This window comes from Copadichromis virginalis, linkage group LG9 (assembly GCF_057382275.1).
Source record: "Copadichromis virginalis isolate Kocher_CV1m ecotype Utaka linkage group LG9, C_Virginalis_male_GT1.1, whole genome shotgun sequence".
NCBI classification, from domain to species: Eukaryota; Metazoa; Chordata; class Actinopteri; order Cichliformes; family Cichlidae; genus Copadichromis; species Copadichromis virginalis.
In genome coordinates this window covers 13,183,957-13,211,308 of record NC_140626.1, presented here as the reverse complement: position 1 = coordinate 13,211,308, position 27,352 = coordinate 13,183,957, and the positions used below count along the sequence as shown (strand labels likewise).

At 42.2% G+C, this 27,352-nt stretch overlaps 3 protein-coding genes across 3 annotated transcripts in view; 1 reads left to right on the top strand and 2 right to left on the bottom strand.

Annotated features, from left to right (window-relative positions):
* The window catches only part of LOC146701529 (uncharacterized), a 43,790-nt gene extending 40,694 nt beyond the window's left edge, over positions 1–3,096 (bottom strand). Inside the window, exon 1 of the mRNA XM_085467869.1 lies at positions 2,977–3,096. The gene's annotated coding sequence lies outside the window, so the exon portion shown is untranslated. The remainder of the gene's footprint in view (positions 1–2,976) is intronic.
* LOC146701530 (E3 SUMO-protein ligase ZBED1-like) lies at positions 513–2,336 on the top strand. The gene is made up of 2 exons (XM_085468879.1): positions 513–677; positions 1,297–2,336. Exons 1-2 carry the CDS (start codon positions 513–515, stop codon positions 1,924–1,926), a joined length of 795 nt encoding a protein of 264 aa, XP_085325005.1. The 3' UTR covers positions 1,927–2,336.
* An 8,601-nt stretch (positions 3,097–11,697) lies between the features above and the next one.
* LOC146701528 (uncharacterized) lies at positions 11,698–24,142 on the bottom strand. The gene is made up of 3 exons (XM_085467857.1): positions 24,086–24,142; positions 13,207–13,803; positions 11,698–12,341 (listed from the first exon to the last, which is right to left on the bottom strand). Exons 1-3 carry the CDS (start codon positions 24,101–24,103, stop codon positions 11,763–11,765), a joined length of 1,194 nt encoding a protein of 397 aa, XP_085323983.1. The 5' UTR covers positions 24,104–24,142; the 3' UTR covers positions 11,698–11,762.
* Positions 24,143–27,352: the final 3,210 nt, after the last annotated feature.

Genomic DNA, 27,352 nt, shown 5'->3' with positions numbered 1-27,352 from the left:
AAAGGATTCAAAAGATTTGTTAAGTCATTAAATCCTAGCTATGTTCTCCCCACTAAAAAGGTCATAAAAGCAGTGAAGATTTCGTTTCTACAGAGTTAAATGTGAACAGGCGGGACTGAGGCTCAAAGCCTCAGTGTGTAGCTACACTACACACTGCTTCACAGCCACGTCGTACTTTAGAACAAAATGTTTTTACTTTCCTTTAGGCCCTGAAAGTCATGGTGGAGGCCAGGTACCAGGAGATGAAGGAGAAAGCTAAGGCCAGCGTTGAGAAGGCAGCAGCTGTGAGTCTGACATCAGATATGTGGACCTCCATCAACACAGAGGCCTATCTTGCAGTCACCTGCCATTTTGCTGATGAGTCCAGCACATTAAACACCGTTGTTTTAGGAGTGTAATATTTTCCTAATGCACACACTGCAGAAAACATTGCACAGGTGAAAGGCTCACTCATGGCAGAATGGGCAATTACTGACAAAGTCACATGCCTAGTAACAGATGGGGCTGCCAATATGGGGGCTTGTGCAAGGGAGCTAAGACTTAAACATGCCATATGCATAGCTCACACCCTGAACTTAGTGGTGAAGAAGGCCCTTGACCAGACCCCTGAGCTCTCTGACATCCAAGCCAAGTCCAGGAAGATCATGGGATATTTCAGGAGCAGTACCTCTGCAAAGGTATGTTCTTAAGTGGCTTAATTACAGTTTCTTTAATGCTACTTATGTGTATTGTCGAGAAAAACATCTTATTTTAAATCTCACTGTGATATCATTTACATGCACTGTCATTATTTCATCATTACTTCATTAGTTTGTATCACTTTATCATTAAATATTATCAGGTATCATTTGAATTAACATTTAAATAGATCAGTTAGAAACCACCAGAATAGCTGGACCTCCAGAAGGCTCAGCTGCAGCAGTTCACATAAGGACATTTGAACTCTTTTTAGCCTGATCCCACAATTACACAAAATACACACACTGTATACACAATTGGTTAGGTTCCCAGGAAGCATGAGTGGAAACATCTGGGTTCAATTCTGGGAAGTGGGGTGTTTTGAACATAGAAGGAGATATGGGAATTCTTCTGACGTCATAATGACTATAAAGCTTTCTGCAACGAGCAGGGAAGTCGAAGTCCGGCTCTTCCCACACTGTACTACTGTGTGCTTTAATAAAATAATTTATTGACCCACTATGGACTTTTCAGTCGTATGTCTCTTCCTCAAAATTCGAACCACGACAGTATAGTTCTGCTCCCTTGACAATCTAATGTATGCTTTTTTAAATTGTATTTTGTAAGGAGAGGCTTTCAGTCGTGCAGGAACAACTAAGGCAGCCTCAACACAAACTACTACAGGAGGTGGAAACCCGCTGGAACAGCACTTACAATATGCTGCAAAGACTTTTCGAGCAAAGGGAGCCAGTGGGTGCTGCTTTGGCAAGTCTCACAACAGACATCCCACCTATGTCATCTGAGGAATTTGGTATAATTTCAGAGTGTCTGGTTGTCCTAGCACCATTTAACGATGCAACCACTGAGCTCTCTCAGGAAAAAAGGGTGTCTGGGTCAAAGGTCATACCTTTGCTCACTACGCTGGATCATTGCCTCAATGAACAAATGGAAAAACCACCATCCATTGGATCTTCCCTGGCTCAGAAGCTTAGGATGCTATTGAGAGAGAAGCTAGATAAAATACAGACCATGAGCATTATGTTCCTTGCGACACTGCTGGACCCAAGGTTCAGAAAACTCGGGTTTCTCAGCCCTGCAAGAGCTAGCGAAGCAGAAAAAAGACTGAAAGCAGAATGTGCTTCTGTAATGAGGGCCTCCACCACCTCTTCCTCCACACCACCACCACAGCCATCAACGTCACAATCTGTTGAGGCTGTTTCCCACGGTACCATTGTTATTGCATTTTAGTTGCATTTATATAAACTGAATGTTGGGTTTTCCACTGTATCTATTATTGTATGATCTACTGTACAATATAATGCGCCTTGAGGCGACTGTTGTTGTTATTTGGCACTATAGACATAACATTGAATTGAAAATTGAATTGGTAGTATCTCATAAGACTCTCCTTTTTGTTTAGGTAACAACCTGCGGCGTCGCCTGGATGAGAGTGTCAGGCAGACACAGACACAAAATGTGACAGCAGACGCAAATATTGAGGTCCAACGGTACATGATGGAGCCAAATATTGGAAGGCTGGAGGACCCCCTTAAATACTAGGAGAGACAGAAATATGTCTACCCTCACTTATATAAGTTAGCACTGACATACCTGTGTACCCCTGCCTCATCTGTGCCCTGTGAGCGAGTGTTTTCAAAGGCAGGGGAAATATTGTCCAAAGAAAGAAATCGCCTATGACCTGCCACAGTGGAGAAACTGTTGTTTTTAAATAAAAACCAATGATGTGTCCCCTAAACACTAATCACTGTCCTTGCCTCAATGTTACAAAAGCACAACCACTGTCCACACCTCACCTCACAGCATATGATCATTTCCATTTTAGGCATTTCCAAATAATCATTTTCCATACTGCCAGCATAAATATACACAGTATACTGCCATCACTACAATATAGATGTTTTACACACTCCTTTTGTTGTTGACATTTACAGGCTGTGTGCAAAATGCCACTCTTCAAATTCATGCCAACTAATATTTTTACGTCCAGTAGGTGTCCTGCTAGAGCAAATGAAGCTTCAAGAAACTTCGCGTTGGGGTGAACCAATTGGATGAAAAGCTTCAGTGCTTCATGAGGCTTCATCTGCCCATCACTACTTGTGGCTCACTTACATTTCTAAACTATTCGTTTGCACACTTACACACACCCAGCTGCTGTTTCCTGTTTTGCTACACTCTGGAGAGCCCCGCCTTTAACGGTCTCCTCTCACAGAGAGCAACAGAAAACTTCGAAAAACTCGAGATTGACTGATCTCAGTTCAAAGTTACCTTGACACTTACCTTTAGATGTGAGAGATAGTGATGGTCCGCTTGAAGCTGACGCTCCGGTGCGTGTGTCAGAAAACTCAACACGCTGCGTCAGAAGCACCGTGTCGAGGCTTGATTCGTTTGGCCAGAGTCACGTGATTAGTGACGTCTGAAGCTTCATTTAGAACGTACCTTTTTTTTTTTTTTTTAAGTTTGACGAGCATCTTGACTTTTGGTCTTTGGATCAAGGGCGTCGATTTGGCATGGACGGAAGGGACGCGTCCCCACCAATATTCAAACCCGATAGTAAGAAAAAAAAAACGATCTGTCAGCTTCTCATTCAGCGAGTGGTGCAGAAAGAGTTAAATTAGTTCTAAATAAATAAATAATTCTCTACTGGAGTCCTACGTCATGTGACAAATATGGCCAATGTGATTGGCTGTGCCTTTCAGGGAGCTGCGTTTAGTTTCAGCAGCTGCAAACCTGCGCTGCGAGGAGGATGGCAGCAAAGAGGAAGAACCTGGATATAAGAAATTATTGCAGGGTAAATGTCATTTAGAGATTTGTAAACATATTCTAATAATATCTTTAACAGGAGTGACTGATTTTAAAAATATGATTCTTTATGTCTGTGTAATATTTCATTAATCTCTGTTACTCTGTTATTTCTCTCCAGACTCAACCTTGTTTTCCCTATAACACACAGTTATACATCACATATTATAAATCTGACTTTGATAAATATTTAGATCATGTGAAAACACAGAGCAGCTCTCTATGAACAGTGTGAAGCAGGGGTGTCAAACTCATTTTCCATCAGTGTAAAGAAGTTACATATTTAACTGTTTTTCTACATGATGAAGAAAAAGCTGCTGTCAGCATGACTCTGAACCAAAGTGGGGAAAAATGTGCAAGATTACAGAAAAAGTTTTTGTAGCTTATTGCACAAACTGAAAACAGAAACTTTTCTGACATGAATTAGTTTGAATGGGTATAAGGACGGTTTTTATCTGTTGGAAATGCTTGGCAGTCACCAAGAACACTACTGGTACCACACTGCACCATGACCGACTGAAGTGCTGTGCTCATAAGAAACCAACATTTCTCCAGTGGAGAACATCAGAATATTTCAGCTCCACATTTCAGTGCATCAAATGAAAACTCTAATGTGTCATTTGCAAGTTCTCAAAGCCTCGGCATTATGGGAAATGATAAGAGCATTTAAATGATGACATGTAAAGAAAAACTATACAGCCTGAGTTGAGACAGCAGTTTTGGGTTTACAGTGAACTCTATCAGCTGGTTGTAGAACAAGTACTGCTGCCTGATGTTTGCCACCTAGTTTTCTAAGAAAGCGTGCTTACATGTAGCTGTCATTACGCAAGTGTGCAGGAATGTTTCTGCCTCCGTGCCCACGCACTCTGAACTGAGAGGTTTCACCAATAAGCACCATGAACTGTTCTCTGCTTATTTCACCTCCACTGGTCATTGAATACCTTCCATTGTTCATCCTGTAATAAGAAATACAATCACACAGGCCAGAATCAGACCTCTGTGTCCTATGAAAATGCAGACATGGCCTCTGCTACTCTTTCACTCTTTTCACTAAGAGTAAATGTTTTAGCTGCTTATGTGTTGGCAACGTGTCAGGTTAGATTTTCTTTCCTGATTAGGATGTCACCAGAAACTCAGGAATTTGCATCAGTAGAACTAAACAGTTAGCACACTTCTTACATGAGCATAAACGTGTCATGTTTGCTATTGCAAACATTTAGCCTATGAAAAAAAAAATAACAATAACACATCTGTCTCAAACAAAAGGGTACGGTGTATTTCAGGTTAACATATGAAGGATAATACTTTGGATGTTTTTAATTAAATGAGGCTTACTATGAATTCTTTGAATAGATGTGGATGTCAGCCTGTTAGCTACTAAACTGCAGTAGTTCCTCCCTCAACTACATTTTGGAGTAATTCTGTGTTTGTGTGTGTTACTGTGTTCGTCTTTTAGAGAACAAATGTGCAGATGTTGCTTCCTGCAGGAACTGCAGAAACCATCTTCAGCTACTAAACATGGACTGAAAAAAATTGTTCTTAATATATTTTAGTCAAGTTGTTTATTTAGTTAAGTTTCTTATGCATTATATACACACATACACACAAAACATTCATTTTCGAGATGGCAGCATTTGAAAAGACACAAAGAAACCTACGAGTTACTAGTTGCTGCTCCTGGGGTCCGTTCTTCGTACCTCGCTTATTACATCCAAGATCAAATCATCGCACCAACTCTGAGCTCGCTATTCCGGTTCTCCGAACACACCTGTTGTTGATGATTAGTACAGCTGGATGAAGTAATGTGAGATCACTGGGTGGCTTAACAGGGGCTACGCATCGATAGTAGAAACATTGATCGGCAACCCTTTGATTGGTCGTCGAAAATGTCGAAGGAGCGCGCTCAGTATTTTTCGGCAGCAGAGCAAGAACTCTTGATTGAGGGATTTCAGGAGTTTCACAGTTTAATTAAAACGATGCTAAGTAAATAATACCCTCACGGGAAAATCGATATCTCTCTATGAGCACACTGTCGCGCTGAGCTAAAGGATCCTGTCTATCCCGTAATATACGCTGAATTCTGAAAACTCTCCTTATCAATCTTGCACCTTCCGCAATGGGTGGCTCGCGTATACGGACAGGACATGGCTGCGACAGACTTCCCAAATCCACCTTCGCTTTTATAGCCGTGGTCTCTCATCTTGATTACACGAAGTAATTTGCAATTACTGCTCTGAAATATGAATTACATCTGTAATAATCACATACATGTAATAGAATGTTAATAGTACATTTCCCTTTTTTAGGAAGTGACCTGTATGTATCTGTGTGAAATCAATAAATGGATCAAGTGCTGCATTATCTTTAGTTACATTGATAATATTTATTTATGGTGAAACAGTGGTGGAATATCGCTGTTGCTTTCGTATAAATGAAGCGGACATACCTGAGTGGCCGCGATCTAATCCTGTTTACATAAAGTAAACCTGCTCCCGAGCAGGTTTACGCTTACGGCTCTGTTGCTATGACAGCAAGTCCCGGATGAGCTTCGGGGAACCGAACGATCCAAGATCACGCGAAATCGTCAACAATCAAATCCAGCTAACTTACTTAGTGAGGTACGAAGAACGGACCCCTGGGTCTGTGTCCCTGTGTTTTGTGTTGTTGGGTTAATTCTGTTCTTCAAATTCTGATTTTCTGTTATATTTATTGTTCCTGGTTTCTGTTCTCTTCCTCACCTCATGTTACCATTTCTCAGTGTTGAGACTGCGTCTCTGTGTCTGTCTTGTATTTCCTGTTTTACTTTGACAGTCTGTGTCTTGTGTCATGTCTTCAGCTCTGCTCCCCGCCTCGTCACATCTATTTAATTAAAGCTGTGTTCCCACCTGTTCTCCATCCTCTCGTTGTCCTCTTTGTGTATATTTGCTGTGCGTTTCCTTCTGCTCCACGTCGGATCGTCTGTTTGTCATCCCGGTGTTTCACTCTGCATTTCCTCCTTAGTGTTTGTCTTGTGCTCCTCCTTCCCGATTGTCAGGTTTTTGCTATGTTCTCCGTGTTTCACTTGATCCTTTGTTTAGCTGTTTGCAGTTTAGGTTTTCCTTCAGTTCCCTGTTTGCTTCTTACTGTGTAGAGTTGTGTCCAGCCAATAATAAAGGCTCACTTTCTTTGTTTTTGTTAAATTCACCTCTCCACAGATTCTGCCTCACTGACTGTCACTATTTCTGTATCTCTCCCATTCAAAAACACTCCATACACAGTTTATTTTATGTAATATTCAATATTAACCTATAAATTTAGTCTTTTCAAGGAAGCATTTTTTTTCTTTTTATGGCATTCAAGCCTTTTTCTGTGTGGATTTTCTACTGCTAAGCAGAACACACAAACTTTAAGACCTGGACATATTTGAAACCTGTTGTTTCTTCATTATCAGCTATTTGAGTTTGCACCGCTGCAGTAAACCTCAACAAACAGACGACCCCCTATGAGCAAACACTTTGTGAAGGTGGTAAGAAAAAGCAGAGAGAAGAGTCTGTTTCCCAAATCCAAACTGGAAGCTGGTTCAACAGGAGAGAGGCCTGATATCTGACGGCTCTGCTCTCATTCTAGTTTTCAAAACTAATAACCAAAAGTACGACTGCAGTCTGAGAGCGACGTGCTCTGTTGCAATCATACGGTACTACAGTATAAGGTCTTTAAGAAATGATGGGGCCTGATTATTCAGGACTTTATATTCAATTCTAGATTTAACATGGAGCCAGTGAAGAGAAGCTAACAAGGTAGAAAGATGATTTGTCTGCTGTCAGGACTCTAACTCCAGCATTTTGGATTAACTGGAAGCTTTTTAGAACATGGTTATATTAAGTACGTTATGTTGTGTTTTGTCAACATAGTGAAAAACACTAATAAAAACAAACAGCTGCTTATGTTGATTATGAGTTTAACCCTTTAACACCTAGCATAGAACCTGTGTAGTGCCATTTTTGGGAGCATTTCAAGTTGATATACATCAATATAACCATTATAGCCCAAATTTTAATAATATGTATGCATTAAGTGCATAGTAATTACAAAAAATTAATTAAAAAAATTTAATTAAAAATTAATTACAGTTTTCAAAAATATCCACGCTGGACGGAGTTTTTAAAAACGCTGTTTACGTGTGGATGAAAGGTGCAAACGCATAGAAAAATCTGCGTTTTCAAAAATACTCGGGTATGTGTGGACGTAGCCTTAATGAGTGGAAAAAAAGTTGGCGTTCATCCTCCAGCTTCACTGTGCTAATGTTATGCTAACATGGCTGTGTCGCTAGCAATCACGTAGCACAGCATTATATTCCAGGTATTCCAACTTCAGTAACCCTACAAACGCCACTGCTGTGTAGTTTTCTGTCTTCATTTATGTTGGAAGTGGTAGCAGAGCTGTATGTTTTAATTAGTTTCAAACATCTCTCAGTCAGAACAGGGAAATGTCATGTTTAGGTGTAAACTAGCGAGCTAACTTCCTGTTAACTTCTAACTCCGTTAAATTTAATAAATTCTGTTTTCATGGATGCATGGATGTAAAACTTAATTGTTACACCCGATAAAGCAGCAATGCTGATGATTTAATTAAAGATCAAAGAATTTAGACCGTTTTTAACTCTTAGTGTTCGTTTGACTTTGGGACCTGAAGTTGACGGAGTTTTGGACCCAGATTACTCCGCAAAGCTCCTCACTACGGCAGCCATAATGCTCTGACAATCCATCAAGCAAGAAATGCGGCTTACCAAAGTTGTACTAAAACATTTTTAACAGATTTCTGCACGCCCAAATCAGTTCGAGGTCAGTAAGCACAACCAGAATTCATACATAAGGCACACTTTCGATTTTTGAGAAAATTAAAGGATTTTAAGTGTGCCTTATAGTGTGGAAAATACGTTATACAGAAGAAAAGAATATATCGTGATATATATCGTTACCGCACATGCTTCAAATTATATCGCGATATGAATTTTAGGCCACATTGCCCAGCCCTATTTCCCACCACAGGAAATTTATTTTAAGTGTCTTCATAGTTTTATTTTTAAAATACACCAATTTTTATATACTGCAGGAAAAACAAAAATAAATATTATAATGAAAATTTGCAAAAAAAAACAGCAGGTGCATCAAAATAAACTATTTCCAGCAGTGCAATATGAGTCCTAAGCATCCCAGAAACAATGCAGAAAGTCACAAAGTCAAACATAACTTTTAAAAACCAAATTCATGGGCTGCATCCTCCTGAGGCCGCATTTGTAGACCGATTACGTCACAGCGACGCGCCGAAGGCTGTCCAAATTCGCAGACTCCTCCGAATGCAGCCAACAAATGCGTCCTCCTTTTCTCCGAATTCGAAGGATGGGTCGGGTGTGTCCTTCGTGGCCTACCATATCCCAGAATTCATAGCGCGGCCCAGCCAAACTCCAGTTTCCAACAATAGCGGCCACTACTAAGTTTTAAATTTACTCATACTAATCTTTCTGGGTCAGAAAATAAACTTAGCTGTGTAAACATCAAATATCTGCTCGGTTTATCAAGATATCGCATATTTGCAAAAGTGCTTCGACGTTTTCGGAGCATGCCCCGACCGGCTTTAAAGGGTTAATATCCAGCTGTTGGAGCCCTAAATGAAAAACACTTAAAATGAGCAGTGTTACGATTTATGAAGCTAATGAAAGATTTTATTACTAAAACATGCAGGAGTGGTTTTTAACTTAAAGGAGCCATAATAAGTCATGATACATTCATACAATATGCATAAGAGGGCAGACCATGTTTCATTCATACATCCTTCTTCCAGTAACCTAGTTCATCAGTTTGTAGCTTCACATAACAAAAGTAATTTTTGTTACAGGTTTTTCAATCACGTTTGTTTTTGTGTGAAGACGAACTACACGTACCAGACCTTTCTTATCTGCAAAGGTTGTTATAATTTTTCAGAATACCCAAGACCCTTGAGGTTTTTACATTGGGATCTAACCATGACAACATCTCCAGGCACAAAACAACTTTTTATCCATTTCTGTCATTCTTGTAGCAATGGTAAATATTCTCAAATCCACAGTTTCCAGAGAGGTCTGAAATGTACTGGATTTGTTCCCACCTTCTTCTAGAAGTAAAAAGTCTTTTTTTGGTCAAATAGTCCTGGAGGGAGAGCTGGTTTTCACTTCATGACAAGCAATAACTTTGTGATGTTGCATTAAACATGAGTCAGTATCTAAAAAGTAATCCCTTCAAGGTGCACGGCCCTGCTTGTCATGCAAGTGAACACTACTACATACCGTTTTACAATACTACGCTGTACTGTTGGCTGGGTTTTCCTCCATACAGTTTACAGAATAAACATTTTGCTATGACCCTTTGCACAGCTGAAACTCCATTTGTTATCCAAAATCTGGGAAACATGCTCTTTGGCCAGTCCTCTTGAAGATCCTATTTCATTTTTCTCTCAGTTTAAATGGAAACTTTTGAATCAGAATTTTAATGTTAGCTGGCATGTTTAACTCCTCCAAACACTGCAGTTCCTTCATAGCATTGCAACACTATGTATAGATATAGACAATATAGATGTCCTTGTCATGGTTCTGGGTCATTTGACCCAGCGTTTTGAGTTTGTTGTTTATTTGGTGTCTATCATGTATTAAGCCAGCGGTCCCCAACCTTTTTTGCACCACAGACCTTTTTAATGTTAAAACATTTTCTCAGACCAGCATTTAAGGTGTTGCAGATAAATACAACAGAATAAAATGATATGACCAAGACAAAAACTGTGGTATTTTGTAAATACAACAATAAACCTGTATTCACTAACGTTATTAGAAGCCTCCTTCTGAAAATGGGCCAACAACAGATTAACATCCTCCTCTCTGCCTCTTAATGCTCTCTGGTCGCTATGGTAACACGTAAATATTTGACATTTATTCAGAACACACGGGAGAAGTCGCAGGGGAACAGAGTTGATGATTAAAAACTCTGAAAACCATAAATTTCATGCCCGAGCCTAAACTCTCGCGACCTGGTATGAAACAAATGACGGACCGCTGGTCTAAGCTCACATCCATCATGGACAACACCTCCCACCTCTGCATGAGACGGTACAAGCACTGAGCAGCTCGTTCAGCAGTACTTTTACACCCACAGTGTAGGAAGGAGCGTTACTGCAGGTCATTCTTACCAGCAGCTGTCAGACTCTAACCAGGGGTGCACATAACTTTTTTAGTGAGCTACTCAGGTGAGTCCCAGGACGGTTTTTAGTACGCATTGAAAACGATCTTTTTCAGATATGCTACAAGTCACTCTCGAAGCCAGTTGCATTATAATGGCTGGCAGGTGGTCTTCATGCCTCCATGTATTATGAGACTTACCCAGTTTTACAAAGGGGATCCCATTTTCTTCACACAGCTTCTTCAGTGTAGCATTTTTTTTTGTTCCACTTTTTTTTTTTGGAGCATCAGCTTGACCACACAGCGATTAAATGTCTCACAGTAAGGATCCTTGTGATCATCTGAATTTAAGAAATCTCCCAGTGTGTGTGCTGTGCAGAGAATGTGCACAAGGGAGTCTCCAACTGTAGCAAGTTGCCGGAGTTTTGGCACAACGCCATTGAAGACACCCACGTTGATAGCAGCCTCGTTTGTGCACGCAGCGACCAACTTTGTTGTCCAGTCATCCAAGCCTGTGTCCTCAAGAAGTCTCACAAGTCCACCCCTATGCGGTGCGGTCAGCACCCAGTTTAATCAGTCACACAGACACAATGTAAATGATTTCCTGCTCAACTTTTGTGATGTCAACAGATCCATCGGAAAGCATCCCCCAAAAATCGGCAGACTGCAATTTGGCTCCTAACTCCCAGCTGATGGTGTGATGCTCTGCACGATCCGTGCCCCCTTCACGTGAATGATATGCACATCTGACATTTACTCCTAGCCGCTAAAATAATAATATCCTCAGAATATAAATATGGACATTTCTTCTCAGCTAGCTTGTTTATTAGCAATGACTTGCACCACATTTCAGTGCACTCATTGTTAGCTTTAAGCCACGGCAGTTTGGAGCCAGTTTGGAACCAGTTTTTTTTTCTTCGGCTCTGCCTTCAGTTGGTGTTTCTTAGGTGGTTGCGAAACACCAAAGAAGCTGTAGGAACACGTGTCAGGTTGAATGAGATGTGGAGCTCTGTGGAGCCTGATCTCAAGGATTTTGAGTCTGACCCTGAAACCAGTAGAGGTTCTTTCTGTCTTTTCAGATTCACTGTGATGGGAGTGATTTCAGCCCTGAGTGATCACGCTGATGTTTGCACAGAGCAGATAATTTAGTAAATGTTTTGGCACATTGGTAACAGTGAAACAGTTTATTAGTAATGTGGGATCGTTTGTGTTCGGAGTATGAACTGAGATTCCTGAAGCTCTTGTCACACTGGTCACAGCTGTAGTTTCCTTCCATGTGTGCACGTTCATGCTTGTTACGACTACCTGAATGTGAGAAGCTTTTTTCACAATGTCTGCACTTGTATGGTTTCTCTCCTGTGTGGACTCGTTTGTGTCTTTTAAGGGTGACTGCAGTGATGAAAGATGACCCACACTGTTCACAGAGGTGCTTTTTAACCCCACTGTGAATGAGTTCATGACGTTTTAAGTGATGTGATGTGGTGAAGCTTCTCCCACATTCTTTGCAGTATTTCACTTTGTCTCCAGTGTGTCTACGTTGATGTATTTTTAGGGCGGCTTGCCAACTGAAAGTTTTTCCACAAAGGTCACAATGAAAGTCTTTCCCACCACCACAGTGATGACAGGGTTGAGAACTGGATCCATCTGTGTCGCTCTGCTTCTAAACAAAGACACAAAGACAGTGTAAGTCATTCCTTCAACATTTTTATCCTGAACATCGCCTGAAATAAAGAGCATCTCTGCAGACGTCCAATTACATTTTACTGTTTCAGTTAACACACTCAGTTTACTGGGCTGCAATAACTACAATACTACCATCATAATACTACAGTAATACTTATTTCATGTTACAGTAACATCTGAGTTACACTAAAGTACTACTTTGCTAATATTTGCAGGGTACCAACACAGTGCTAAACTACTAATGTAACACTGTAGTAATACTCATTTATTACTGCATTAATAATACTGTAACTGTGCAGTTATAACACTCAGCTGAATGGACACAACACAAACACTACTACCCCCATGACACTGCAATTATAACATTAAATTAGTATTTTAACACTAATGTCTAAAAGTACTAAAGTTAAAAACAAGCAATGATACTACTGCTACAATATTACAATACCATTACGTAACGATACAACTTTGTTAACCATAAGAGAAGATTACAGAATGTTTTGGTTTTGAGCTTATTTTCATTGTGTTTTATTTTATTACATGTGCTCCTAACAGAGGAATCAGGCTCTGTAAACAAAAGGCCATTTATGCTGAAATAATAACAATATCATGATATACCAGGAAACTGCCTGAACATTAAATAACACCATCATATTAATTTTCACCACTTTTAGTTTTTCATGATCGTGTAAACAAAAATCATAACTGAAATGAAAATCTGAATAATCACTCAGAGCTGCTTTTCCATGCAGTAGAATTGCTAACATGCTAACACAGTTTAATGAGCAGAGTTGTTCCAAACAGTCAGGCTAAAATGACAAGATAACAATATAAATACATACCTCACAGTAACTGCACTTGTAGAGTTTCTTTCTGGTGTGGATCTGTTGGTGTTGCCTCAGGTAACGTGGAGCTTTAAAAGTCTTCTCACACAGGTCACATTTATAAGGTCTCTCCACAGTGTGAGTAAACATGTGTTGTTGTAACTGTGTGCCCGTTATAAACTGTTTATCACACTGTTCACAGCAGTACACAACGTGTCTGGTGTGAATGTTTAGGTGTGTATTTCGGCTCCTTATGTGGCTGAAAGTTTTTCCACAAATCTCACAGCTGTATGCCTTAATTCCAGAGTGGGTAACTAGATGCTTCTGTAAGCTGCTACTGTGAGTAAAAGCTCTGCCACACTGATCACAGCTGTACGCTTTAACTCCACTGTGGATGAGTTGATGTTGTTTTAGGGAACGCTCCCAGGAAAAAGACTTTCCACACAAGTCACAGCTGAACGGTCTCTCTCCAGTGTGGATGACCTGATGACGATTTAGTTCAGCCTTCACAGTAAACTCCTTCCCACAATCATCACAGCTGTATGTTTTCTCTCCCTTTCTTCTGTGAGGTTTGTCGGCCTCCTGAGAGCGCTGACTTCTCGCTCCATGTTGGTCCTGCAGTGACAGAGATACAAACAGAGGCAGTGAGTGAAATGCAGTCGTGGAACAAACTCAACCTTCAAACTCCCTCCATTAACACTAGTTTTAAACCTGAAGGTGGAGTGTGGCACCAAACACCTTAAAGGTCTCTTATCCCCACCTGCTGGTAGTTCTACCACATTACATCCAAACTGGTGTTAAAAATAATTAATGACTGTTCAAACACTCTAAAATTATGCCCATCCCTCCTGCGTTACACAAATATTAAGACTAGCATGCTAACACACTCAGAAAAGTAATAAATGTTTACCAGGTCTATACTTTTTTATATTTCAATTCAATTCAATTCAATTCAATTCAATTTTATTTATATAGCGCCAAATCACAACAAAAGTCGCCTCAAGGCGCTTCATAGATACAGAGAAAAACCCAACAATCATATGACCCCCTATGAGCAGCACTTTGGCGACAGTGGGAAGGAAAAACTCCCTTTTAACAGGAAGAAACCTCCGGCAGAACCAGGCTCAGGGAGGGGCGGCCATCTGCTGCGACTGGTTGGGGTGAGAGAAGGAAGACAGGATAAAGACATGCTGTGGAAGAGAGACAGAGGTTAATAACAGATATGATTCAATGCAGAGAGGTCTATTAATACATAGTGAGTGAGAAAGGTGACTGGAAAGGAAAAACTCAATGCATCATGGGAATCCCCCGGCAGCCTACATCTATTGCAGCATAACAAAGGGAGGATTCAGGGTCACCTGGTCCAGCCCTAACTATATGCTTTAGAAAAAAGGAAAGTTTTAAGCCTAATCTTAAAAGTAGAGATAGTGTCTGTCTCCCGAATCCAAACTGGAAGCTGGTTCCACAGAAGAGGGGCCTGAAAACTGAAGGCTCTCCCTCCCATTCTACTTTTAAATACTCTAGGAACAACAAGTAGGCCTGCAGAGCGAGAGCGGAGCGCTCTAATAGGGTGATATGGTACTACAAGGTCATTAAGATAAGATGGGGCCTGATTATTTAAGACCTTGTATGTGAGGAGCAGGATTTTGAATTCAATTCTGGATTTAACAGGAAGCCAATGAAGGGAAGCCAAAACAGGAGAAATATGCTCTCTCTTTCTAGTCCCTGTCAGGACTCTTGCTGCAGCATTTTGGATTAGCTGAAGGCTTTTCAGTGAGTTTTTTGGACATCCTGATAATAATGAATTACAGTAGTCCAGCCTGGAAGTAATAAATGCATGAACTAGTTTTTCAGCGTCACTCTGAGACAGGATATTTCTAATTTTAGAGATGTTGCGCAAATGGAAGAAAGCAGTCTTACATATTTGTTTAATATGTGCGTTGAAGGACATGTCCTGGTCAAAAATGACTCCAAGGTTCCTCACAGCGTTACTGGAGGCCAAGGTAATGCCATCCAGAGTAAGAATCTGATTAGATACCATATTTCTAAGATTTTCAGGGCCGAGTACAATAACCTCAGTTTTATCTGAATTAAGAAGCAGAAAGTTAGCGGCCATCCAGGCCATTTCACGTTGCTGTTTCCTATTAGATATTTTTATAGTGGTGCAACGGATCAACAATCTCATGGTTAGTATCGAATCACGGTTTTAAGTCACGGATCGGATCAATTTTCGGATCAGCAAAAGAGGAAAAGAAAGACAAAATTTTTACATTTACTTATTAACTTATTTAAGTATATTTTTGCCTATTAAAAACATTCAACTCAAGACTCATTCCACGCAATTATATAAAAACATATTAAGGTGCAATATAGGGCAGTACAGGGCTTTGTATCTAACACTCCGCTGTGATATAATGAGCGGTCACGGTCACGTAGCTGTTCGTTGACCTGGAGGTCCACCCATTTGTAGTTAGGGCAACAGAAGATGACTGGGACAGTTCAGCCATAACTTTAAACTTTTCCTACTCATACCTGCCTGGATACGATCTTGTCACTGAAGTGGACGCGCAACGGGATATTATTATTTGGCTCAAGCACGTTCATCATAGTTTAAACCCCTTGTTTTGCCCAACGGAAAACGGCCTCCCGTCTGCAGCTAAACACACCAGTAGCTTTTGTAATAGCTTTAGCCCGGTCGGACTGGGCAGCAAAGGGCTGCTTAAATGCTGCAAACTCCTCTGCTCCTCCACTTGGACCGCTAGCACTGGCCATGATTATCACTTGACAGACTGACCATGTGCACCATACACATACTTTTTTTCCTTCTTTTTCGAATGTTCGGATCACGTGCGTGCCGAAACGTGGAGTGGGATCGGTTCGGATTATGGATCAACCGTGATCCGTTGCACAACTGCTAGCTTGGTTCAGTGAAGGAGAACATCAGAGTCTGATTGTAACCTGAGGAATTTTTTACTTTTACTCCCTACATTAAAAATATATCTGTATTTTCTACAACTTACATTTACAAAACAGACTTTTTACTTTTGGTTTAAGGCATTTGCGGGGAGTTATTTCATCACTGCAGGCATCAAACATTAAACCGATTTGAGCCTAAACAGTAACACAAGAAAGCTAAGATGAACATGAAAGAGGCAAAACTGTGTGCCATAGCCAGGGGTTAAAATGGGCTGGTTCCCCCCCCCCCCTCTCTTGCACAGCACTAAACAAATGCAGGTGCTCATAAGTTGCAGTCACAGTACTTCAGTACCTAGCTAGCCTGTTGTGTGCAGTTTGTCTCACAGTGTGTTGCTGGCTAAAGGTCCAGCTGCTGTACATCACAGGGAGAGAAAAGAAAGAGAGCTAACTTCACTCAGAGATGGAGAAAGATAAGACACACAGGACAGGAGAGGAAGAAGAGAGGTTAGATTTAAAGGGAAGGACTGCTCAGTGGGATTTGATCAACTCAATGTTAATTCAGTTGTACATTGTTGTACATTTGTACACAGTGGATTAAATAAACTGGAAATGTAAAGCTTACATGCAAGTCCTAATGTGTTGAAATCAGATATTGAGTCTTTACATGTGACATTATGTTTTTTCATATATTGAAAGATGCTGCAAAACAATCTGAGACAAACTATTTAGTGAAGTGATTGTATATATAATAAAATACAGAGTCATATAACAGGTTGGGAGTATGAGAGTTTTAGACGTGACTGATCAGGGCAAAATTGCTAGCCCGAAGTCCCGGGGCTAGCGATTTTTCCAGTCGGGCTACCAAAATCTATCTCTGCCCTGCCCGTTGGGCTATCATAGGAAGGAAAAATATATATCAATGCTTTTGCATTCCTTCGGAAATGTAGCTGGGTAATTATGTCATTGGCATCGATGAGCCACTGTCAATATGTGACATATTGAAATTGCGTTTGAATTTTCGCTTGTTTTTTGCTTTCACTTTGCTATCGGGCGAACTGTGTATAGAGAGCGACAGCACTGATTGGTGAGTGACGATAATTTGCGCACCAATTCCTCTGACATCGTCTTATCAATCATTAGCTTACTACGCAGACATGACAAGTGAAATCTCCCGCAGCAAGCTTAAACATGTGAGAGGCTGATCGCGCAGCGAATCGCTGAGCGTTATGTGAGTGCGTGTGTAAAAGCAACAGGATATATATTTTAGTTCTGCTGAGCCAAATAAGACAGGTCAGGGTGAAGAACTGACAGCCAAAGAAAAGCTTACCAGAAAACGGAAAAGTTCTGACAAATCAGACTGTAAGGCAAAAAGAAAGTGCAGCTTTTTTTTTTTTTTGTCCCGTTTGGATCTTTAGCCATCAGAATTGTTGTCTTAAGGCCAAGAAAGAGGGGGAGAAGAGATGGTGAGAAAGGGGGGAAGAAAGAAAGAAAAACAAACAAAACACCTGGATCACCTGTATGGAGAAAAAAAAAACAGAAGACAAAGCCAAAAAAAAAAAAAAAAAAAAAAAAAAAAAAAGGAGCAACATAATAAATACAGCACCATCACAATAAACTAGCTAGCAGTAGATAACAGTAGATGCTAAATATTAAACGCTATTGTGCAGCACGCAAGATAGACAGCGCACAATGTGCTTTGAGGCAGCAGCCAAGAAAGGTGTAGTCCGCGTCTGTGAACATCCGTGTGTACACCTGTGTGGATACCTGTGTGGATACCCGTGTGGATCAGCATGCTTGTATTCCAAAGGTTTCTCCATGTAACGATCTACTAGGGAGTGTGGGGAGCCATAGCCCCGTCCCCCAGGGCATGAAGCAGGTATGGAGGAGATCCAGGCCCCAGACATCCAGAGGCCCCAGAGTACGAGGACCCGAGGAAGACCACCAAAAGGGGGGGGAACCGTGCCACCCTCCTGGGAAGAGCTGAGTAGAGCCCCAAACGAGAGGTCACAAGGGGTTGCAGTGGCGTGCCCGCGGGCTCTGCTGGCAGCCAGCTGTGCCAAAGAGGACTGAGCTTCAGGCCCAGAGGCCAGAGGTCTGAGACAAGAACCACCAACACACCAACGTCTGAGGGCATCAGCCACCAGCAGGGAGTGTGGTGAGGGGAGATAGGCCTCCGTACTTTGCAGGGCCTGAGATGTACCCAGAGAGGCTGAGTCTAAGACCCAACCTGACATATAGACAGACGAACAGGCGCACGCGGACACAAACGTGCATTCCCACCCCCATATACACAACCAAATACTCGGCACTCACCCAACGTGTAGACAGACACAAATAGACACTGCACAGACAGTCACACTCCCCAAACATACTCTATATCCCAGGTCCAGGTACCCCTGCCCCCAGAGGTGCAAGCCGCACCTAGACCCAGGAGATGTAACGCTTCTCTCTGGGGTGGAGGCAAGCGGACCACCTCCTTATCTGCAGTAGCAGGGAGGCCCCGCATCCCAGACCCCAATCTGAGGGCCAGCACCTCCTCCCAGCCCCCCAGCCCTGACGGCTAACAGAACCGGGGTGAGTGAAGACCCCGAACCTCCCTACGCCCGCTCATATGTAGTGTTGCTGTGTGCTGTTCTAAAGTGCATTTAAAACACAGGAGAGCATGGTACTAGCTTCCTCTCAGAGAGCAGCACGGCTCTTCCCGAAAACCCTTAGTGTCTAAATGCATTTAAAATTGAGGGTAGGGCACCAGCGCCAGAGGTGGGTTGGAGTACACCGACCATCCTCTGGATGCTGTAAAACGTGCCCACCCCCAAGGCCCTATATGTATGTGTTATGTGAGAGTGTGAGTAATGTGTCTAGGTTGCAGAATAAAATTGAGGCACAGGCGGCCAGAAGGGGACAGAGGGGGAGTGCCTCCCCTGCACCCTGGTGACAAACCTGCACCCCAAGCCCTGCGTGTGCGGGTGGGTGTGGTAGAGCGGGAATAGGGAGGCAGCTGAGGACAGGGAGGGAAGAAAGGGAGGGGCAAGCGGCCCCTCCCTGGGGCCAGCTCCCCCACTGACCCCAGTAGGCACCCACACACTCTGGAAACCACCAGGGCAAGGGGGCCCAGGCCCATCCGGACCGGGGCCCGCAGCAGCAGCACCGCCCAGCCCCACAGAGTCCGGGGCAGCCCACCCGACTCCACCCCAGAGAAAACTGCACCCACCCCATCATCCAATCATCTCCCAAACTACACAAGACAATAGACACCCAGGTTGAGTTCATTCTCCACCTCTCCTATATCTCTCCCCCCACCTGCAGAGTGAGCTCCTGTAGAGAGGAGACCACCTGCAAAGATATAACAGCCTCCCCACCAGTTAGAGAGACCCCTAGTTGGGCCGATGCACCAGAGGTCCCCTGCACTGGGACTGAGCCCCCCCTGCACCCACCCCCCCGCAGCTCCGGCGACACAACAGCCAGGACCCAAGCCCCCAAGGCCCAGCCAGCACCCCAGACCGGGGGCGGAGCACCCCCAGACCCCCAAGCCTCCACGCCCATCCCGGACCCACCCAGGGGCAGCCAGGCTACCAGGCCAGTAACCAACATCCGCCAGCACAGACCCTCCCCCATCTCCGCTGTACGCAGCAACAAGGAAAACACCATCTAAGAGCCACCAGAGCCCCTAACCAGGTCATGGCCACATCCCCCGGGTTAGGCCCTCCAGGGAAACATCCCTAGGAACTCCCCAGACGCCCTAAGGCCGTCCCTACCCCCATATCAACCACAATAGCGAAGGCAGGACCAAACCATGACCCCCCACCCCCACTAGGTGATGGAGCCCAAAGGAATTGATCAAATGTGATGGCAGAGGCTGTATCAAGACTAATGTGATCTATTAGAGGGTTTTTATATTGGTTAGAATTAAGATTATTTTTATTTTTCCAGTTAATGAGGACCATTTTCTTGGCAATGCATAGGGCCGTAAAAACAACGTGTTTATTTCTGCAGTGACCTCATCCAAGTTGCCAAGCAAGCATACTAAAGGGGAGGCTGGAATGTTACATTTCAGACACTTTGATAAGTCTTCACATATCTCACGCCAAAACTTCTGCACTGGTGGACAGAACCAAAGAGCGTGGATGTAATTGTCCGGTGTATTTGCTGTGCAGTGTGAGCAGTTGTTGGAAGGCGTATAGCCCATCTTGAACATCCTATGACCAGTATAGTGCACTCTGTGTAATATTTTGTATTGTATTAATTGCAAACTGGGATTTCTGATCCATTGAAAGGTTTTTAAGCATATCTGAGACCAAAGGTTTGGGTCTAAGCTTATCGATAAATCTGCTTCCCATTTTGCAATAGGAAGGGATATTGATTCATCTATTTTAGAAAGTGTTCTGTATATTTTAGACAATAATTTGGGGGGTTTTAGACTAAAAAATAAATAAATTGTACCACACTTGGTGGTGTTTGTAATTCAGCTTCACTGGGATTAAATGTATTTTTTACTATGGGTTTAATTTGTTGATATTCCAAAAATTGTTTCTTGTTGATCCCATATTGTGTCTGTCAAACGAAATAAAGTCTGTTCCTTCCAATATATGTTCCAAGTATTTAATTCCTTTGCAACTCCAATCTGGAAAGTTTATCATATTATTGTTTTGTAATATGTCCGGATTGTTCCAGATAGGTGTACGTTTGCATGGGATTAATGAAGACTCTGTCATTTTTAGAAACTCCCACCATGCTGTCAGAGAAGAGCTGATGTTGATGCTTTTAAAGCATTCATGTCGTTGGATGTTTGAGCTGATAAATGGTAGGTCTGAAATTTCTTTTTTTTTTTTTTTTGGCCTGTCCCATTTGGCTCTTTTACCATCAGAATTGTTGTCTAAAGGCAAAGAAAGATGCCCAACGGATTTACTTTACCAAATTGACCATCCCAGCCTTGCCGTAATGGTCCATTTGATTCACCTTTTATTGTTTATTTTATTTTCACTTACTGAATACGGGACAGACTTGACTGGGGGAAAGAAGGGGAGAAAGAAAGAGGGAAAGAGAAACAGCTTAGAAGAGGGACGGGGGAGAAGGGCAAAAGACAAAAACCAACAGAACGGGCAGAGAAAAAAAATGCATATATCGATCACCTGCTGAGAAAGAAAAAAGAAAGCAAGCAGAAGAGAACAAGAGTAATAGAATAAACAACATCACAATGATATATGGGAATATGACAGTAAATACTAAATGTTAAACATTATTGTGCAGCACATAAGATCAACAGAACACAGTGTGCTTTGAGGTAGGAGCCAAAAAGGGTGTAGTTTGTGGGTGTGATCACCCGTGTGTACACCTGTGAGCATGGACGCGCTTGTTTTTTGTTTTTTAAAAGGTTCCTTCATGTAATAATCTGCTAGAGGGTGTGGGGGGGGCCACAGCCCCGTCCTCCAGGGCGTGAAGCAGGTGTGGAGGAGATCAAAACTCCAGACATCCAGAGGCCCCCAGAACACAAGAGACCAAGGAAGACCAACAGAGGGGCAGCCGCGCCACTGTCCCGGAAAGAGCTGAGGAGAGTCCCAGATGGGGGCTCACTCAGCAGCCGCGGAGCAGAAGCCAGGGGGAGTTGCAGTGACGTGCCCGTGAGCTCCGCCGGCAGCCAGCTGCGCCTGAGTGACCGAGCCCCAGGCCGAGAGGCCGGGGGCACCCCACCTCCGAAGTGGCCCGAGCGAGCCCCAGGCTCCAGGCCCCGATAAGCGGCCGCCAAGGAGTGAGCCGGTGTGTACCCGGACGCCCATCCCCGGACACAAAGAACCACCAACGCACCGATGTCTGAGGGGGTCCACCACTGGCAGGGGAAGTGGTGGTAGGGGGAGATAGGCCTCCAAACCTTGGAGGGCCTGAGATGTCCCCAGAGAGGTGGCGCCTGACACCCAACCTGACATATAGACACAGACATACAGGCACACACAGATACAAACATCCATTCCCACCCTCATGCTCTCATATGCACTTACTCCACACTCAACCAACGTGGAGACAGACATAAAGAGACGTTGTACACACGATCACACTCCCCAAGCGTACTCTACAAACCGGGTCTAGGTGCCCCCGCCCCTGGAGGGGGGAACTGCACCCAGACCCAGGTGGTGTTTCCCTTTTCCCTGCGGTGGGGAGAGGCAGACCGCCCCAACTCTGCAGCAGCAGGAAGGCTCCACACTCCAGACCGCAGTCGGACGGCCAACTCCTCCTCCTAGTCCTAGCCCCCCTGCTCCAGCAGGTCGCAGAGAATGGGGGTGAGAGAAGACTCCAAACCTCCCTCCACCCGCTCATTGTAGTGTTGATGCATGTGTGTTCTAAGGTGCAATTAAAACCCAGGAGGGCATGGAGCTACCTGCCAGAGAGCAGCAGGTAAGCGCATGGTCCCTCCTGCTAGCCCTCAATGTCTACGTGTATTTAAAGGTCTGAAATTTCTAGGTTATTACATAGTGCCTGTTCTACATCTATCCAAGGTTCATCTAAGAGGGTGTGTTTAAACCATCTAGAGATGAACTGAAGCCTGTTGGCTAAAAAATAGTGATTAAAGTTAGGCAGATCTAATACTCCTTATCCTTGGTCTTTTGTAGTGTTTTTAAGCTGATACGTGGGGGTTTATCTTTCCAAAGGAATTTAGAAATATACGAGTCTAGAGATCTGAACCAATCTTGTTATGGCTTTTTTGGGATCATTGAAAATAAATAGTTTATTTTTGGCAAGACCATCATTTTTACAGCGGCAACCCTTCCCATGAGTGATGTGGGTAGATATTTCCACCTAGCTAGATCGCCTTCTACCTTCTTTAAAAGTGGGATGTGGTTTAATTTAGTTAATTCTGAAAGCTTAGGAGAGACATTAATACCTAAATATTTAATATTTCCAGATTGCAGTGGGGAAGGAGAAGAATTATGGAAGGAGCAATTAATCGGAAGAACTGTAGATTTTGACCAGTTAATTGAATAATCTGAGACACTTGAGAAAGAATTTATCAATGCAATTACCCCATTGAGCAGCTTTATGGTTTCATGGACAAAAGAATTTCTGTGGCTGCAATATGACACGCTATATAACCAGGGGTGCACATAAGTGGTCCGCAGGTGCGCATTCGCTGTCAAAATAAAAAACGCACACAAGATAAGAAGTTGCAACGCGTGTTTGCGTACATAAGATTTTCTGGAGGAGGACAGACATTTGTTTAGAACTCTTAAAGATGTCGAAGAAGCAAGCTCCTTTAAGCAATTACTTTGGCGTTCCTCCACCGCCAAAGAAATGTCAGAAGGAGTCCAAACCACAAAAGAAACGCGTATTCTCGGAAAAGTGGTTGCAGGAGGTGAGCTGGCTTCAAACAAATGATGAACGCACAGAGATTTGGTGCAGAATGTGTCATGAAAATCCCACTCTAGCGGACAAAAACAGCTTTTTATATGGACGCAAACGCGCGTTGCAACTTCTTATCTGGTGTGTGTTTTTTATTTTGACAGCGAATGCGAACCACTTATGTGCACCCGTGTAAATAACATAATGTTCTGCCGGATGTGTTGTTGGTTTTCCCTCAAGAAATGCATTATTGCTCAGTCTGCAATATCTTTCCCAGAACAAACACCAATTGCAAATAACATACTAAAAATAAACCTGAAAATCAGTTTAAAACAGCGAACTATGTTGCAAAGAGTGAACTACCACTGGCACAATTTAGCAGTCTTTGCAAACTTCAAAAAGCAAATGGCCTAGATTTTGGTTCCACTTGTCTCTTACCCGTGACTTCAGGATCTGACGCAGACGGATTCATGTTCTACACAGTTCTTGCATGTTCATAGAAATTTCTGTTCAATTAGAACCAAGTATTTGAGTTGATGATTGAAATTTTAATACAATGTTGTAATTTGTGTTTCAATAATTTTTTAATTAATGTTTTGTTTCCGTTAAAATATTATACTTTAATGTGGTGAAACTGTGATATTTTCCTCACCTTCTGTGTTGAGCTCATTGTTTCCTCTGTAGTGACTCAGCTGAGTCCAGATGGCTGAAAATGTTACTCTGCTGCTCTGTCAGACTCTTCTCCTCCTGCTGATCAGCTGGGACACAAAACAGATCTTTGTTAGGCTCCACACTGCACTGAAGAGTCAAAGTGTCTCATATGTTCATCTGACAACACAAAGTACAAATTTCACTCTGATTGCTTGTAGAAATCTTGTGAGACGTGTTGTGCTGCAAAGTGAGGAAACTCTCTCACTCACTTATACTTCAGGAGGAACTTTGTGACATTGGCTCTAATATTCTAAGCAGCCCTTTACTATGACAGGGTCATAAAGTCATATTTTTCTACCAAATCACCAGGAGCTGCACATTAACCACCACAATATATTTTATTCTCTGTGCTTTCAAATATGAACACTGTTTACTTTCATCTCTGTTTCATTAGTTTTTGTTAACATCTTCCTGTGCATCACTTTACAGCAGCCACACTCATTAAAATGAGACTTTGTAGGAGTTCACTTCCTCTCACGTGTTCATCCACAGCAGCTGGACAAGAAAGTTTATTGTGACCCTGATACTGCAGCAGATCGCTCTCATCCATTTCCTGTTATCACTTCAAATAGAAACGAGGCTGTAGAGGTTTGGTGCAGGCAGAAAAACAGCTGCAGGGACAATGAAAAGACTTTTCTGCTGCAACTTCTCCCAGCATGCTGAGCTAATGATTAGTTGGTGTTTTTCTCCAAACACTCTCTCACTCTTCTCTCAACGTGTTCACAATAAACTGTGAACAGACACCGAGGAGAGCAGCAGAAGACCTCATTCAGGAGCTAAACTCAACATGAACTGAACTCACAGTAAAGTTAGCTCGGTGCTTACCTTTAGATGAGCCCACAGACCGAGAGAAACTCCGCGATGAAGCTGCAACTCTTTCCAAACACAGGAAACAGATCAGGGAGCAGAGACCCACGTGGTTCACGCTGATCTCAGCTACGATCCAGGAGACAAGGGTGGGCAGATCGATGCAGATATCGATCCCAACGGTGGTACTACTTTATTCTCTTTGAATGGAAAAACAGCTCTCTCTGAAAAAACCTCCTCTCGTGGAACATTCTTACTTTGCTCCGCCCCTTCTTCTTCTTCTTCATATCGTTTATTTGCGGTTGTCAAACAACAAAATGGTGAATTACCGCCACCAACTGGTGTGGAGTGTGAACTGGAACGTCGACCCTCAAATCCTCCCAAATAATTTACTCTCTTTGAATAACTGGAATAAGGCCTGATAACTTTCACTTCTTGAGTCCTTTTGCAGTAAATCAATAAGATCCAGTTTTGTTTTTATGTTACTGAGGTTTTGGATCAGTTACCTTCTCACAGTGTAATATAACATGTGCTATAATTTTCTCTTTTTTGAATGATTTGAATGGAGGTTATAATCCACCATCACTGAACTGAAATGAATCTCTAAGTAGGAAGTCATCAGTTCAGTTTTTGATCAATTTGAGTGTATTTTACTGTGCAGGCTGAGTTTGATTCGATGAGTTAGGGTTTCTTATTGGTTATATTAATGTCATTAAATAGTTTTTTATTAGTTTTTTTTAATTAATTCATGTATGTATTTCCTTTTATATATAGCACTAATTTACAGTGGGAGTTTCCAAGGTGTGTTATTGCAGGGTAAATGTTATTTAGAGCCTTTTAAAAGTATTCTAATAATATCTTATCTTTTAACAGGAGTGACTGATTTTAAAAATGTGACTCTTTATGTCTGTTTAATATTTCATTAGTCTCTGTTACTCTATTATTTCTCTCCATACTCAACCTTGTTTTTTCCTATAACAGTTATATATCAAATATTATAAATCTGACTTTGATAAATATTTAGATCTTCGCACATTTCAGGGTCCAAGTGTGGGTTGACTGAAGTGTTTGTTTTTATCCCCACAACATAATAAACATTTACTGTTATATGTACAGAACCAAAAATCAAAAATATGATATATGCATTACTGTCTTCAGCCTCTAGGGGTCATTGTTGTTCAGGAAGTGCATTCTCCTCTGACAAGCTGCTAAAAGCGCTTCTCTAACCAAAGACTGTAAACAGAAGATGCGAGAGTTCAGAAACAGTAAAACAGATTCACAGAAGCCACAGTGACATTAAACATACAGCACTGACAGTGATGACAGACAACATTACAGGTCAGTTGCAAAAACAATAACACTAATACAGAACACTGACTATAAATAATGACATTAGACCTCACTAAGATCAGGATAACTGGTGACCTTCAGGGCATCAATCCAGTATGCCTCTGATGACATGACATGAGCAGTGTTACAATTTATGAAACTGATGAAAGATTTTATTACAAAAAACTAAAGGAGTGTTTGTAAAATAGAATCTCTCGGGAAAATGAAGGTGTGGCAACACACAAATATATATTAGCAATTTGAGATGGACCGATCCGATATTAGGTATCGGTCCAATACTGACGTAAATTACTGGATCGGATATCGGAGAAAAATTTTAAAAAATGTAATCGAGCCATTAAATATCAAAAAAGCACCTCACAAAACTTGCGACATGGCGTAACTCGGCTCATAACCGTAGCACATTGCAGCAGTACGGGTCACGTGATAGAGCGGCTGTGTGTATTTGTAGCCTCGCTACCAATCCGGCATTTCATCTCCGAGGAAGTTTTCCCAGAGAGAAGTAAAGCAAGTGTGTAAGTTCATCTCTGAATATTTGTAAAGCATTCCAGCGTTAAGCTTAACAACCGATATATGGAGCGACTGCCTCTTCTCTCTCCTGCTGCTACTTCAATCGAAACTGATTAATGATCAGCTGATCGGCTTTTCTGTCACGAGTCCGTCTCTCTTGTTTGTTTATTGCTCACTTCGTGCCAGAAAGAGGAAACCAGCAGCTGAACAACTGCAGCACGTTTTAGCTTGATAAGCTGTTGTTAGAATCTATTTATTATTACTTTCTACTCCAGGATCTTTTTCTACGTAGCTGACGGCTGGTAACTGTGCAGGGGCTGATCTAGCAAAGTTTAGCCAGGGGGGCCGATAGGGCATTAACAGGGAAAAGGGGGCACAAAGACATACTTTTCTTTCTTATTCTCATTTAAAATGTCTAGCTTTTAATAAATAATTATCCGAATCTTACACCCAAAGTTTTAATCTGATGTAAAATGTATAGAAGTCCATTACTGTATATAGTAACTATTAAGTCCAATATACCCTAGTAAGCTGTAGTACT